At 41.8% G+C, this 16,926-nt stretch overlaps 1 protein-coding gene across 1 annotated transcript; it reads left to right on the top strand.

The window, feature by feature from the left end:
* Positions 1-133: 133 nt before the first annotated feature.
* Positions 134-969, top strand: LOC109204092 (hepcidin; the record flags this gene model as incomplete). Its single annotated transcript, XM_019364294.2, has 3 exons — positions 134-346; positions 432-518; positions 684-969. Coding segments are annotated over 3 exons (393 nt in total), but the record flags the coding sequence as incomplete, so codon positions are not given.
* Positions 970-16,926: the final 15,957 nt, after the last annotated feature.

The following is a 16,926-nucleotide window of genomic DNA, read 5'->3' as shown; positions in this document are numbered from 1 at the left end:
AGGAATGAGAAAATCTGTACTTTTCTCAGTCGGCATGAACTTTGACCTTTTCTTCCGATGTTTAAATATATGGGTTTTCCCAGTCCTATTGATGCAAGCGTGTTCCCGACAGTAGTTTCTGTACTCTGAGTGACGAGGCAGCAGTGGAGCAAATGAGTATAAATACCAGCACCTTTTCCCTCAGTCAACCATCACAAAGGAGCTGACAAGAGTCAACGAGAGAGTCAAAGGATCTGACCACCTTAAACCACTCAAACCTCCTGAAGATGAAGGCGTTCAGTTAGTTGCAGTGGCCGTTGCACTCATCTGTATTTGCATTCAGCAGAGCTCTGCCACATTTGCTGAGGTAACAGACTCTTAAATTCATGTAATGTGCTTCTTCTGCATGAATTTGTTGTGAAGATGCTAAGATCTGTTTTCTTTCTCTACAGATACGAGAACTGCAAGAGCTACAAGAGGCTGTGAACAATGACGGTCCAGCTGCTGAACATCAGGAGGTATCAGCTGACTCATGGCTGGTGTGTTTAATTCAATAAATGAATTCAGACAGTTATTGTGAGATCTCTCAAATGCAGGCAGATGTTTAAAATAGACTCTGCACTCACAGCTTTATGTAAAAATAGAGAGAATGAAGTGACTTACTGCTGAAGATAAACTCTCTGCTCTTGTCCTCTTTCACACAGACGCCGTACCACAGACAGAAGCGTGGCATCAAGTGTTGCTTTTGCTGCGGCTGCTGCAATTCTGGTGTCTGTGGATTGTGCTGCAGATTCTGAGAATATCTACCTGCGATTCTCACATTAACCACTAAATATAGACGGTTATACCTGAAATGATTTGACTGCTTAGCATTTGTTAAAGTCTGACAGTGTTTCTTCATCTGGTGATCCTGCTGTAACAGTGAACAGTGCAGCATTTGGAACTACAGTATGTTATTATATTAAACTTCAGTGGCACTATACTACAACATGTGCTGTTTGTTTCTGTTTCTGTCTGACAAGAATGAAACATTAATGGAAACCAGTGACATGAAGCTCCTGATGTACACTTTTTGTGCTGATGCCAGTTAAGAGTTGTGGCCTCATACTCTTGCCCATATAATATGTGGTACAACCTGTTAATAGAGCCAAGTCATTGATAGCAAAAGCAAGGTGAGCATATTTTCCCATATTTGTAATTATATGAGTACAGAGCATTTCATCATCATTCAATATTACCACTAATTATGACAAAAATGCAGTAATGTGCAAAAGCTTTGAGCTGATGGACTGGTTCATTGGTTATTAGAAAGTTAAATCAAGCATACTTTTTTTTAAAGAATGTAGAAGTGTTAGATACTGTTTACTCGAAACACTTTCTATACAAGTTCATTCATAAATGTTTTAGACGACATTATCTTGACAACCTTTCACTGAATTCATTTGGAGGTGTTTTCACAGTGTGTGTTAGGTTTTTGTAATGTTGATTGTCATTTATGCTTAGGAATATTTAACCATATATGCTTAGAGGTGTATAATCGATTGTGTAGTGATAGGATGTGTGATCTTCAGTAGGCTGTAAAAGGCTTTGTGTGCATTACAGAGTGTTCTGGCTTTCACACCCACACTCTGGGAGCATGGGAGAGGTCGTACCTTGTTTTATTGTTTTATGGTAGGATAAACGTGTTGTAGTCTAAGTGCCTTTTGTTTAGATGAACTGCTGGACTTCCAGGCCAGCAGGTTTAGGGAAGTCATATATGGGTCATGCTTTGACCCCACACACACACACACACACACACACACACACACACACACACACACACACACACACACAGGGTATTCTTTGTTCACATGTATACCTATGTATGTTAATGTTATATGTTATATGTTAATGATCCTATGCATATTCATGTAACCACAGGAGTGCTATGGGGAACCTGGCTGAGAGTCTGACGGAGGTCATGTGGGTGGAACGACACTTGGCTCCAGACAGGCCTCCCCGTGCACGGAAACATAAAGAACTTTGCCTACTCGTGTCTTGCTTTGCTGTGTAATTACATTGTCTTCAACGTTCCAGCGAATCGGGTTAAGCTATAAACCTATCATTAATTGGTCCTCCGAGCCGGATCCCTGGAGTCGGCATTCACCGAGGAGAGAACCCTGACATCAGCGAGACGTGAGAATTTGTCATTGGGTCGGTGGATTAGCTGTCTGTTTTCTCTTCTCGACGAATGACGATCGGCAGGATCCGAGGCTGATATTACACGCTAAGCAACGCCGAGTAAGTTGAGAGAGCGACTCTATAGCCGCAAAACTGGGTTAGGGTCCCGAAAGAGAGGTTTTGGTCAAATTGCCCAAGGGCCCAAGTGTCCGGTGAGTGTCCGGTTTTGAAATCGCCCTGGGTTTGTGTCCCGAGCGTCCCTTCACTGGGTTTTGAGTCGCGTGACTGCGTTAGGGTCCCAAAAGAGTGTTGCTGTGTTTGTGTGAATGACTGCGGAGCAGGCGCGGTCTGTGACACGGTTGTTGTTGTTATCATGGGTCCCCGAGCAAGTAAGACTGCCTCACAGGGAGATGACACATTCATGCAAGAATTCACTCCCGGCAGCGCGAGCCATTTATATTCTCATAATTGTCATGAGCGTAAACTGGTCGTGCGAGAATCTCAAATGTTGGAAGTTTTCAGAAAACACAGCAGCCTTGAAGAGCGTGCAGAGAAGGCCAGCCCACATCAGCAGCAGTTAAGCTATGCTCTGGTGAATGGCTTTCACCCACCCATTGCTGATTTCATTAGGAAGCAAAATGTTAATCATAACTCTGACCGGTCCTTCACATGCATTAACTGCACCCGCTGTGCACAGGAAGGAATTAAAGAAACACAGAAGAAGTCACAAAACTCTGCAGTCGCCGCTTCCCTAGCAGATAAAATCATTTTCCAGGGACAGACTGGAAGAGGGCTGAATAGGGGCAGAAATAAGAGAGGTGAAGGCCCGCGGGGATTTAGGTGGGAACATGACAGAAGGAAGGAGAAATGCTATGCATGTAGAGAAAGGGGTCACTATGCTAGAGAGTGTCCTAAGCGCAAGCCTGAGTAACCCCACCTGTAATAAATGATTAGTACCCGTCAAAACTGCCAATACACACACATGTTTAGATTATTTTTTAGCTTGCCCTGATCAACAACAGCCGTGCTCCAGACCACAGATTTAATTGAGGTGGATAAGTGTTAAAAGCAATCTGCATTAAGCTTAGGGTTGCTCAAATTCAGTACAATGACATATGAGATGAAGTAAAATAGGCAAATATTTAAAGTAATGACGTGCATAGAGGCACTTGACCTGTTTGAAAGACTGTCGTCTTATTATGAGCCATTGTTGAGATATAGAGCACACCTGTGAATACAACTATTATGCTGAACCCTGTGTAAAGCAGCTGAAAACTACATGATGGAGAAGCTGAAAGTGCAAGACTTTGCCACTGTGGGCAAAGCACGCAACCACTGTGTGAGGTTGCGTTGCGGTCTCTTCTGAGCTGATGAGCAAGCTACACATTGTCAGATCAGGAGCTGGCTGAGAACTCATCAAAGAAAGGGAAACAGAACTATGATAACTCCAGTATGTAGCGTATCCGTGAGTTCAGCTTCGTCTTTCAGATGCGCAGCAGTTTTCCTGCATCTTGACTCGTGTGTAGAGTGTTCATAGCATCAGCATCATGTTTTTGTTTATTTGTTTTGATGGGTTGAAAAATAATTAAATAAACTTATGATCATACTTATGGATCACCATGGCACATATCATCAGCCATATAGTTTATTTAAGCAGATGAAAAAAGTGAGTGTGAATGTGCCTGACGTCGCAGTGTGTGTGTGCGCTGTGTAAAAGTAATTGTCTCTAATTGTGAGAGCGGTGATTCTGCAGGTCACCAGCTATTGTAAAGAGAAAAAAAGAGACAAAATTTACATTGTAGATGAGAAATAATTATAGGAAAAAGGTTTTGTGTTTATCAGCCAAGAACAACTACAATCTCATTTTCTGCTTTTAAGAAAGGAGAGTTCAAAAAAAAGAGAGAGTGATGTGTGTCGGTTAAGCAGTGATAATAATAATGAAAAATGTCTTAGTTTTGTCACTTTCAGATGAAAAGCAGACCTGGATCAATTTTCCACATGCAGCGGTCGGAAGAAAGTTATAGTTTAACATCATTGGAAACCTTCAGGCCAAGTTTCTGGCTAACTTATTTACAGCACCATGTGTCCCTCAACCTCACAAGCGAGCTCTCACTCTTCCCTGAAGACAAGGAATGCAGTTCCAAAGAAAAATAACATGGCAGATAAAGAGACAGCAGCAAAGTCCTGAGCAGAGAGACCCAGCAAGCAGCAGCAGTGTGGACAAACAGCATCGGAGAAGAAGAGCAAACCATCATCCTGACTGACTGGATGAATGTCACTGTGTTTCCAACAAGCTGCAACTTCACTGTGCTTGTGAAAAGAACGTTTGAGGAGAACTGAGGAGACTGTTGGAGTTTGACATTTGCCACTTTCTGAGTAAAATGGCAAGAAGAGACAGTGGAACGCAGGACAAAGCTGAAGAAGAACTGCCGGCTGTTGGACTGTTGAAGTGGGAGAGGACAACAGAGTGAGAGGGGGTGAGAACACAGAGAGTGCTGTTGTTTAATGTAGGAAATCAAAATTTGGGTTAGCAAACCTGGGAAACAGAAAACTGACTGCTTAAGTTGGAAAATTATGAAGGGATCTGAAACGCTGCAAAAAGAAACATATACAAAATCAGACACACAAGCAGAACATGCATTAACCCTACTAACACAAACACAAGAGAGCTCATGAAGATTAGACACCATCTTGAGCATGTGAGTCTGTTTATCACCTGGTGTGATGCAAAGACCAGTGGACTCATAGCACATTAGTTAAGAAAGGATCAATTAATAGCAGAGAAGTGTGTAGGAAAGGCAGCTTTAAGAACATGCCCTGCTGGAGATCCAGCTCCAGACATATCCATTAAACCTGCCTAATAACAAACACACATGCAATGAAAATCAGCTTCTCTCTCATCAGTGTTAAAATAGTGTCAATTTAGCAGACACTTGTTATCAAATGCTGAATTTATCCAATGCTGACAGTTAACTCTCTAGGTTACAGGACAACAGTTTAATTTTTGTGAAAAAAAAAAAGATTCTGGTTTGACCAACCAGTGATCAGACAATAAATTTAGTTGTTAATATAGTAAATTGGGAGATGCTTTCTGCTTGATTGATGCAGCACAAGTAATTTACTGTATGGGGGAAATTCTATTTTTGTGATAATATTTTCAACATGCATTTCTGTTGTCCTGTCAACTTGGTGGGTTAATAGCCGATATGCAAATTAGTTGATGGTTCTTAGATTAATGAAAGGTGATTGAATTCTAGCAGGAGTGAATGGGATGTGTTGGAGTTTGTTAGAGTGGAGACTCTAAAACACTGAGTTTCCTGTTGTGATGTGCGAGTGAATCCTGCACCCAGATACACAACTCTGAATACATAAGAACAAACTTCTTTTGTGAAATGCATGACAACATGTCACATGTTTCATGATGACGGGGAAATGAAAAACTGAATAAGATGGGTCTGTGGCCTAAATGAGTGAAAAGCACAGACCTGGGGATTAAACTCATATCTAATAACATATTAGGGTTATGTTGTGTGTTGTGCGGCTGATGGTTGGTTTGGAATTAATCTAGCTGATGATTTTTCTTTTGTTGTGAAGTTGAGCCTGCCAATTAGTATGATGGTATGATAAATCATGCCAATAGTATGATTTACCCTCCTGAGATGAGGAGCGTGTGTCATGACTTAACGAGGCCTTTTTATTTGATACTTTCACAGTGCACTGAAAGTTTGTTTGATGATCCCTGTTTGAGCAGATCTGCACGATTACAACAGAAGCGCTATACGACACGTCGTCGAGAAAACTGTTGCAAGTGGGCTTCTCCATTAAAATGGGCTCAGGAGAAAGTCACTTATTTGGGACAATTAGAAATAGTCCCTGCCCAAAAAAGGATTCAGCGAGGTAATCCGATCTAAATTCTTCTTTTCTTTTTGAAATGACGTCATTTGCTGAGGGTGCAAACGGAACGCGACGATGGATTCCAGTATCAGCAAAGAAAGAATGTATGAATGAATGAATGAATGAGTGGAAGAGAAAAAAAACCTGACTGACTGGTAAAAGCTGATAAAAGCTGACAAGACTTTACTGATGTAACACGACGGTGCGAAGTTAACCCCCACCTGACAAAGGTGTGGATGAATCTATGTGTGTTTCTTTTACAGGAGCAGGACGATGACAGCAGCATCCTAGGTTGCGTGACGATTTAAACTTTTAGATGCCACTTTCTGTGTTTGTGAATCTATCAGGGTGTGTTATTCATGGCTTGTGCACAGCGTTAACATTACATTTCTTTTCTACAGCAGAGAGTTAATCATGTGTTTGATTATGTGAGTTACAGCAGGACACACTAATGGTTAATGTTCTTTACTACAGGAGTACTGGGTTATGAGTAAAGGGAACTGTGTTTACAGGCTATATGTTGATTATGCTATTACACTGTTTCTGGGAAAATGTGAATATTATGGGGAGAAGTGAAAATAGCGTGAAACACATCCTGTGTGAAACCCAGTGTCATTCCTTTTACAGAGGCTTAACTTTAGGACCTTTATAGACCTCTGGAACCTGTCGACCTGTGCCTGACCACCAGGACTGTCCATGTGTGTTGTTAATGTTGTTTTTTCTAAGAGTGCATGTAGAGGATTCAGCAGAGACGGAGAAGTCACATGAGAAAGTAAATAAGAGATGCAGTGTTTATGGAATAGTTTAATATGGGGCTCATTAGCTGGCCACTTCTGAGCTCCTAGTGTTAAATACGTGGAGTGACTTTGCTTAAGGAAGTCACCGATTACATTAATGTTAACTGAGTACATGGGATGATCTGTGTCTGAGGCAAATTATCGCAATAATTGTATTTTTCTAATTTGAGAAACCTGCACATGATACTTGTCCTGTTGATGCCGAATGCTTATTACTCTTATGATACAATTGTTTATAAGTGTGAAGTTTGATTCACTTCCAGATCTTGTTTTCCAGGCCATGATGGTGTGTATGCAGGCTCCTGGCGGAGCCGGGTTTTAAGCAAACTAATATGCAAAACACGCTAACATCTTTTATTGCAGGTTACGGAGCTGCTCCAGAGGAGATGCCGATGTTGCCTGGGACGTGATCTAGCTAACCTTTTCTTAGGACAGGAATCTAGGTTTGATGAGTTGACTCATGGAGTGTCCATGCGTCAAGAGGAAGGGTCCAGAATTACATGAATTACATGAAACTATTTTTCTAAACTATGTTTTTATGATTTTGTGTGATTTGTGTGCAGTTCATTACGGGTATTAAACCTATGTAAAGTGGTGCATCCATGTTCAGATGAGGCTTTGATGGTCCATAAATGAAGCTCACTGAACTAAAGAATGTGGTTTGATGATGTTTTACATGCTTTCCAGATATATTTTTCCTCCTAGCAAGGAAATACAGGTGCAGCAGTCAGAGTGTTGCTGAAAGGAATCTCCTGAGAAATCTTCGGAGGCCCAGTGAGAAGCAAACCCATTCCAGGCATAGTGACAGCCCAGGCAGTGGTTGAGGTCAAAGGTCGAGCTGTTGGGGCCATCATGAATCAGATTCCACAGCCACAGCAAGGACACGAAGCTGCGTTGGAATGAGAGCTGTGCCAAGGGGGCTTCCAGAGACCAACAGAGGAGATTGTGGACAACAGGCGGGCACTGAAGGATGAGGGGAGCGTGCCAAGCTCCAACGACAGCGCAGAGGGAGTCCAAGGATGGCATCATGATTCTGTGAAAAGCACAGGAACAGAAGCTATGGTGGTGATGACAGCAGTTTCCTATGAACATCACCTAATGCTGTGTCACTGTACTGTGCATACGATGACACACTGAGACTACTGGATCATAACAGCAGTAAGATACTTGATCAGCACCCTTTCCATAGAGGGTTTTCCTGCAGAGGATGGACAATGGAGGATATGTATCCCCACAGGACAAGGAGGCCTGAAGTGAGGTGAGGAGGTTGGTAGAGGCCATAAACTAGAGTGCTGAAGAGGTCTGCAGCTTTCACATAGCTGAGACCCATGTTGACAAACAACAAACTCAACTGGTATGTTTGAATGTCTATTCTACATACATTTGGACTCTGGTCTATGAACAGTGATGGAAACAACTGGAAGAGACATTTATGACGCCCTGCAGAACTTAAACCACTCTGCAGAGAGACGTGTGATTTACATGTCTTGCGAGGAGCCCACCAGCTGGAGTGATCTTGAAAATGTTAATTCTCTTTTGACCATTAACAATTCATTTGTTTGCTCGTAGGATGCAGTTACCATTGGATGAGAACTTGGATAACTTCTAATATATTGTCAGACTGTGTACGTTGACATGTGCTGAGTATAAAAATGTTTGCCTTGACACTGTCAGACATGAGGTGACATAACTGGGTACTTTTCTAGCATAACTGTCAAGGGGGAATGTTAGGTTTTTGTAATGTTGATTGTCATTTATGCTAGGAATATTTAACCATATATGCTTAGAGGTGTATAATCGATTGTGTAGTGATAGGATGTGTGATCTTCAGTAGGCTGTAAAAGGCTTTGTGTGCATTACAGAGTGTTCTGGCTTTCACACCCACACTCTGGGAGCATGGGAGAGGTCGTACCTTGTTTATTGTTTTATGGTAGGATAAACGTGTTGTAGTCTAAGGCTACGTTCACACTGCAGGCGAAAGCGCATCAAATCCGATTTTTTTGACCCTATGCGACTCATATCCGATCACGGTATGACAGTGTGAACGGCACAAATCCGATATTTTCAAATCCGATCTGGGTCACTTTCGTATGTGGTACGAATCCGATACATATCCGATGTTTTAGAAAGCGACTGCTGTGTGAACGGTCAAGTCGCATTAAATCCGTCTTTTACGTCACTGACACAAGACAGACGCCAATTATCAGCGCCGGAGAAGCGCCCGATAGGACATGCGAACGGTTTTTGCCATCCGGTGAAACTGTTAGGAAGACCACGTTGGGAAATGTGAACATTTATTTTTACTGTATTTCTGCAGATTCTGACAGAAATCTGCAACTATCCTTTGAAGCACCGCTCCTCTAAAACAGCAAAACGGATCATTGTTAGGTCATTACATTATTATGTAATAACAAAATAACTTAAAGCAAAAATTTGGAAACATAAAGTCCGAAGTCTTTATATTAAGGGCAATCAGTCAAACATATTGTTTGCTCTGGGTCTAAACAGAGCGAGTTGTGTGTGACATCTTCTTTGCGCATGCGGGCCGCTTTGAGCGTTCACACTAGAGCGCGTTTGATGTCGCATTTTATGTGTAGTGTGAACAAGCAGACAAAAAATTCGGATTTGATCAAAAAATCGGAATGAGCATTAAGACCTGCAGTGTGAACGTAGCCTAGTGCCTTTGTTTAGATGAACTGCTGGACTTCCAGGCCAGCAGGTTTAGGGAAGTCATATATGGTCATGCTTTGACCCCACACACACACACACACACAGGGTATTCTTTGTTCACATGTATACCTATGTATGTTAAAGTTATATGTTATATGTTAATGACCTATGCATATTCATGTAACCACAATAAAAGGAGTTCTATGGGGAACCTGGCTGAGAGTCTGACGGAGGTCAAGTGGGTGGAACGACACTTGGCTCCAGACAGGCCTCCCGTGCACGGAAACATAAAGAACTTTGCCTACTCATGTCTTGCTTTGCTGTGTAATTACATTGTCTTCAACGTTCCAGCGAATGGGTTAAGCTACAAACCTATCAGTGTGCATATGAAGTTTCTAGGCTGCATGATTAATGCAGGAATCCCTCACATAGAAGAAAAAGAGAGAATAGAAAGATTTGCGTACAGCAGAAATTTGATACTGGACATAATAATAGAACACATCTCAACAATACTGAGAGACGTTGCACTGTGGTGAACTATAATTAGGTGTAACACTGTATAATGCCGTTTCAGATATATCTGTACCATGTTCCCTCTAATTTTCACGTGTCTGAGCGAACATACAAACTCCCTGAGCGATCCCTTGGACCACTGTGACGACATCAGACGTGTGCACTGTGGTTGCGCCAGCATCTAATCCATCCAAGTTACATGGTTTATTAAAATAATCAAATTACAGCATTTACATTTATGTTAGACTACTTTTAATTAACTGATTTAGCCCACTTACAATGAAATGTAAAAAAATCTAGTCATTGACCTGTGTAGTATGTTAACACTATTGGAAGTAAAAATAACTTGAACTTCAATTTGAAAACAACTTTCTTTCTTTTTAAAAAAAACTCTGACTTATATTATGAGTCTGTGGTCTGGGAGAGTCCTGTAACTCTCTGTCTGCAAAATACAGTATATAATGACCAATGCTGGGCATTAATTATATGGTACTTCTTCAAAAAGGTAACTCAGTTTGGCAAACAACAAAGATTTTGCGGCTATTTTTAAAAAAAAAATGCAGCCAAGGCATTTTTAAATAAACATTTCAAACTATTTACAGAACAATCAGCTGTTCTGCATCAAATTGATGCCACACAAATTTTTGTGCCACTCGAAAAATAATTTCTGTCCCCTATGAGATAAAGGAGAACAACAGCCTGATACCTGCAGGCCTGACAACAGGAGATGTATCACTCCTGTAACACCTGTAACATTCAGTACTCGCCTCATTGTTCTGACACACACAACAAAACTACACTACACACTAACTACACAAGATTTGCGCTAAACGTGCAAATGTCTCACATATCAAAGCACCGCCGTCACTCCTAAAGTTCCGCCCGTTTCTTAACAACTAGATGCCACGTTGCCATATCATTTTTTGATTGGTCGACATGGTACTTTTTTGGACAAATAGGAAAGGGAGAGGGGGTGGAGTTTGTTTTTGCTCACGGAGAGTGGAGAGTGCTTTGGAGCCTTTTTCTTATAAAACGCCGTTTTACCGTTTATTCCGCAGTAAATATAAATAACGATAGTATTCAGGAAGAAAACCAACATTGCATATATTTTTTTTATCACAACTCTGGTTTTACGTGGCCTATCAACACAATTTAAAAACTGGTATAAAGTCCACACTTTTTCCGTCAATTGTTCCGTCTGTCCTGCTCACATCTCCAATGGTTGGAGATGACACGTTGTCATTAACGTGGCTTCACTCCACATCAGCCACGCCGCTTTGCCAGCTAAAGACCGGTGTCAGCACATAAGGACGCTGTCATAGCCTGTCAACCACGTTGATTAGCTGCGTATTACGAATGTAAATCGCATTATTGGCTGGACTATGGGATAAGTCTCGTCGTTGTGTCCTTGGGCAAGACACTTCACCCGTTGCCTACTGGTGGTGGTCAGGGCCCGGTGGCGCCAGTGTCCGGCAGCCTGCCTCTGTCAGTGCGCCCCAGGGTGGTGTGGCTACTATGTAGCTTGCCATCACCAGTGTGTGAATGTGTGTGTGAATGGGTGGATGTCTGGATATGTAAAGCGCTTGGGGTCCTTAGGGACTAGTAAAGCGCTATATAATACAGGCCATTTACCATTTACCATAAGTGGCATCGTTCTAATACAATATGGGAGCAGCCAGTCACTCACTGACTAACACTGCAAAACAGGATTGTTAAAGTATTAATTTTAATTTCAATTCAGGTTATTTTTTTGTGCGCACACAGATTTTCTGTGCGCAGAGACCGTGCCAGCAGTGCGCAATTGCGCACGTGCGCAGCTTAGAGGGAACATTGATCTGTACTATATGTGCGCTGCATCAGTTCTGCAGAACATGTAAGCAAAATATTTCACGACACTTCAAAAAAAGCTCGAGTAGCTGCATCATGTGGATGTAGGGTATCACAAGCAGGCTCAAAGCCAGTACAACCAACGTGATCAAACATCAGGCCAAGCTGGAACTGATTCCTATCTCCTGTAACTTCTACAACACTGTCCAATAGAGACACATGAATGAATGCAGTGTCATTAAAACACTGATGATTTTTTCATATTCTTCAATGATCTTTATTTAAAATGTAATATATTTACATCTGAATAAAGTTTTAGGCATCACGCTGACTGATGGATGAGAATTCCCGTTGGATTGTTCCCATCACGACCCAGGTGATCAGTCTCTTGATAGCTTTTCCTCTGGTTCTGCTCTCTGCTGACACTCCTAGCTCTAGCCACGTTCTCCATTCCTTCTCTTTAAACAAAGTCTTATAAATAGTTTAACCATGTGCATTGAATCTGCATTTGGGTCTAAGCCTTCTATGGAGGGAATATCTCTACACAGTGACATCCATTCAATTTTCAATTCAATTCAATTTTATTTATAGAGCACCAATCACAGCAACAGTCTCCTCAAGGCGCTTTATATTGTAAGTATACTTACAAAGAAAAACCAACAATCAAATGACCCCTATGAGCAAGCACTTTGCGACAGTGGGAAGGAAAAACTCCCTTTTAACAGGAAGAAACCTCCAGCAGAACCAGGCTCAGGGAGGGGCGGCCATCTGCTGAGACCGGTTGGGGAGGGGCAAGGAAAACAGGATAAAAACATGCTGTGGAAGAGAGACAGAGGTTAAAAACAAGTACAATTCAGCACAGAGAGGTCTATTAACACATAGAGGGTGAAGAAGAAACACCCAGTGCATGATGGGAATCCCCGGCAGCCTAATGCTGGCATATACTGTGCGATTTTTGGCCCATTTTGAGCCGATTTTTCAGTCGTGCTACCGTTTTGGGGATCGGCCCGAGTTTGGCCTTAATCACGTGTCGTGCATCGTATAAATGGGGTAACGAGAAGCGATTAATCCTCACGACCAGCTCCCAATCATCAAGCGTTTGGTGGTAAGGAAATCAAACCTGTTTGAAATCCTGTCGGCCATCGTGAGGGTGTCAACGCAGCGTCTCACACTGCGCACGCGCAACACAGAAATAAAAGCGAAAAGACGGAACAGCACGGCAGTGCGGCGTGTGATCCGGACACAAGCGATGGAGGCACAACTTGTAGAACTTTGGCAAGGTCATCAGAGCCTTTTCGACGTGACCTCACAAAATTATCGCGACTGCAACAACCGTGAAAATAGTGTAAGATTTTGTGTTTTAACCTTCATGCTATGGACGCACAGTGTGAGCACTCAGGTCGCACAGAGCATCGGGCCGTATAGTGTGAGACCCTGCATCGTGACCTACAAACTTCTAGCCCTGCGAGTCAATCGGACAGTTTGAGCAGGAGCTGAATAACGCGACTGAAGAAATCGCACAGTGTATGCCCAGCTTATTGCAGCCTGCAAGGAGGATTCAGGGTCACATGAGTAGGCCATCAGCCTGCTAAAAGGATACTGAAACGCCGTCGGAATAGTGTTAGTTGTCATCACTGGTGCTGGTGGACTCATCTGAACATCTCCGAAATTTGCAAACACGCAAGTTTTCCTCTTCTTCCTCAAATCCTCTCGGGACCGCTTCCTCGAGCCTCCAGTTTCATGGTTGTCAAGCTCTTCAAGTGCGTCTTCAAAAAGTTCATCACTACTGCTCTCGGAGTTTGCAAGCCTGGATTTTTTGCTATTAGGCTCTTCTTCATCTCCATCTTCCTTTCTGGACCTTTCGTGGATCCAACAGGCAGCTGTTCTTCTTCTGGTACCTGCTGATTGACGTCCTCATCAGCAATATACCAGCATGAGGACAGCCCTCGCTATCAGTGTCGCAGGCAGAGATGAAGTCAGAGTCATCATCAGAAAACTCCTCGCTCCATCTGAATCTTTTGTTTGGTTCCAGATCTTCTTCATCCATCTCTCTAGGCCTCCTCCTGGATAGACCTGCTGAGGATCCTCTTCAGGATGTACTGGTGAACATCCTCACAGTCTTCAAATGCCTCATCAGATCATCATTTCAATGTCGACAACAACATCATTATGATCATCATCCAGTTCATTGTTGTCAACATTGGCATTATTGTCTCTCACATTAATATTGTTAATGTTTACATTGTTAACATTGCCGTCATTGAGATTGTCAATGTCAAGACATCATATTGTTCCTCTAATTCATCTAACAGTCATTCAGCCTCGAAAAATAGATATTATAGAGAGCACGATGAAGACTGTTCAGTAAACCCCAGAATCCACCAACAGGTTCATAAGCTGGTTCATAAGCTGGTTCATAAGCTGGTTCCTGATCTCCACTTGGAAGATTTTCTGGGTTAACCTGTCGGCCTGCAAGATCATTTTATCTTTTAATTAGCATCATAAATATCTGCTGAAAATCAGTTTTTCATCAATTTCAAGACTGAGTACATGTGCTTACCATTACGGTTATTTTGTGATTCATCTCCTCTTCCATTCATTTTGACTACAAGGAACACAAAACAACAATGATCACTAAACCTCAACTCAGAATGTTCAGCGAATGTGCTTTTTTTGACAAAATGCATATAGCATACATAAATGTAATTTTTTTAAATTACATTTATTCCAAACCGACGTCAGGATTTGGGTTGTGAGAGCGTCTGTGTTGAATGTAGAAGCCACGTCTGATGCTCACTCTGATGCCTCTATCTTTCTAAATGGAGGCACAGTAACTGTGTGTGTATATGTAAGCGTGTAAAAACTGCAGATACTAAGATTAACAGCAACAGTATTTTGTCTACGTCGGCCATTGTAGAAATTGATCTGATGTAAACAATAACGTGGCCACAGCGTGACGTCAAAAACGGCGCACACTTTTGACATTGCCTGAGTAAATCTCCGTTTTCCTCGTCCACACATAAACACAAAACGTACTTTTCAAAAATCTCCACCCTGGCAGGAGTTTTTAAAATCTCACCTTTCAGTGACTCAATATGCTGTTTAGGTGTGGACGAGAGGCCCAAATGCATAGACAAAGCTTCAAACATAGCCGTGTACATGTGGACGTAGCCTCAGTTTCTCACAATGTAAAGTACATAAATACTGTCCTGGCCAGCAGGAAAATCAGGCTTTATATTTAAGTAAATGATCTTAAGTTATAAACTGAAATCTGAGCTTACTTTAGTTCTTGGTAAATTGCAGAGCAGTTAATCCTCAGGGAAACGTAGAAATTTCACTAGTCGTCTGCTTTGGTTGCAGTGTCTCTTCAGTTCTGTTTTCATATGCTGATGTTTTCATCCAAACATGTTTAAATGCTGTGATGTCATTTTAGCATCAAGGCATCACTATGGCAACCAAACAACATGCATTAAATGACGTTCCAAACATAACAACCAAGCTGTTTTCAGTGCTTAATATTTAACATGTCTTTGTTATAAACTTTATTTGTACAAATCTGTGATGTTGATGTGCACAGCCTGGGATTCAGACCTCAGAGGGTTAATCCAACAAATCACGAAAAATTAGGTTTAAATTTTAGTTCATGACAGTGCAGATTTCTGACATTTTGTGTACTTTAAGTGTAGCCCTGGCTATATAAATAGGTAATTTCTTTAAATAGTTCATTTATATTGATAGTTAAATGCAAATGTTCACTGTGTTCAATAATGTGTATACAATGCCTGTAAGGTATGTGATGTGTGTCAGTTAAATGCACAACCTTTTTATTTGTATTTTGAGGTTTATGTCATTATTTTTGATACGGTAATGATATGTACTACAGCTCCAGTGAACCCTGAAGTAGTCTCAGGTAGAGGGGGTGGGTGGGGAGCTGTGCACTCTGCAGGAAGCGAGAGAGACGAGAGCTGAACAGTGTCGAGTGAATGCAGAGTTCATAGAAGGGCGACAGACATATTTTCGGATTGACGGATAGTTAACTGGAGTGAAAGCTGTTGTACCCTACTGTGAGGTAAATGTGAATTTTGTCTGACACTTGTACCATATGTTATTGTGTAAAATGGACTAACTGCTAACCGCGATTAGCCGCTAGCACAACTGCTAACATAGCCGCTAGCATATTCGCTAAGCTCTTGTTCTGCTCTGTTTATTAATTAAGCTAATGCTAAGATTGAATGTTATCTCATGTGAATTGGCATTTAGCGGGGTTGTGTGATTCAGTAGGAGGAGACGAACGTCTTGCTGGCGTGTCAGAGAGGTCCCTTCTACTGGTGTGCTGAAGTTATGTGTTCACGTGGGAGCACGTGGAGAGGACGACTGAGTGCTGCCGCCGCGGCCTGCTGGTAGCCTTGACCCAGTTTCCCCTGTTATCCCTTGAACTGCCTGGAGGTGTGAGTACTGTTTGCACGTGCTTTTTATTTTACTGCTTGGCAACAAGTGAAGTGACCATATTGTTTTAGGTCCCAACGCACCCGAGCCACGACTCAGGCCTGCAACGAGGGGTTTGCTAGCAGAAAGACTGTAGCACTTGAGGTGTGTGTGTTGGTGAGAGTGCGTGTGGGCCCACAATATTATTTGATGATTTTGTTTCTGTTGAAGTAGATACCATACCATTGTTTAACAAACTTTATTGATTTTACTTATTTTCTTTTGTGTTATTAATTAATCATTCACTAAAGTGGAGTTAACTTTATAATTGACCTGCTTGTGTGTGATTTCTTTCCATATAGTGTAGTTTTATTGCATATTTTGTACCATAAGCATTAAAAAGGGAGTATCAGTAGGAAAGTAACAACAGGAACCCAGGGCCCCTCTCAATAGAACGTGGACGGGTGTTACATAAGCATTTAACAATTTGATTATTTTCTAACAAAAAACTGTGTGAAACTCAAGTTAGACCTGTGTTTGTAAATGAACTGCCCCATGTTGTGTAGCTTTCTGGATTTATACTTATTGGGCTACATATTTATTTATTATACAGGCTATACAGTACATAACATCAAAACTCACATGTTTTGTCACTAAAGTG

Source organism: Oreochromis niloticus, linkage group LG11, assembly GCF_001858045.2.
Source record: "Oreochromis niloticus isolate F11D_XX linkage group LG11, O_niloticus_UMD_NMBU, whole genome shotgun sequence".
Taxonomy (NCBI): domain Eukaryota; kingdom Metazoa; phylum Chordata; class Actinopteri; order Cichliformes; family Cichlidae; genus Oreochromis; species Oreochromis niloticus.
Note: the sequence above shows the minus strand (reverse complement) of the source record. Positions and strands in the feature narration are given on the sequence as shown.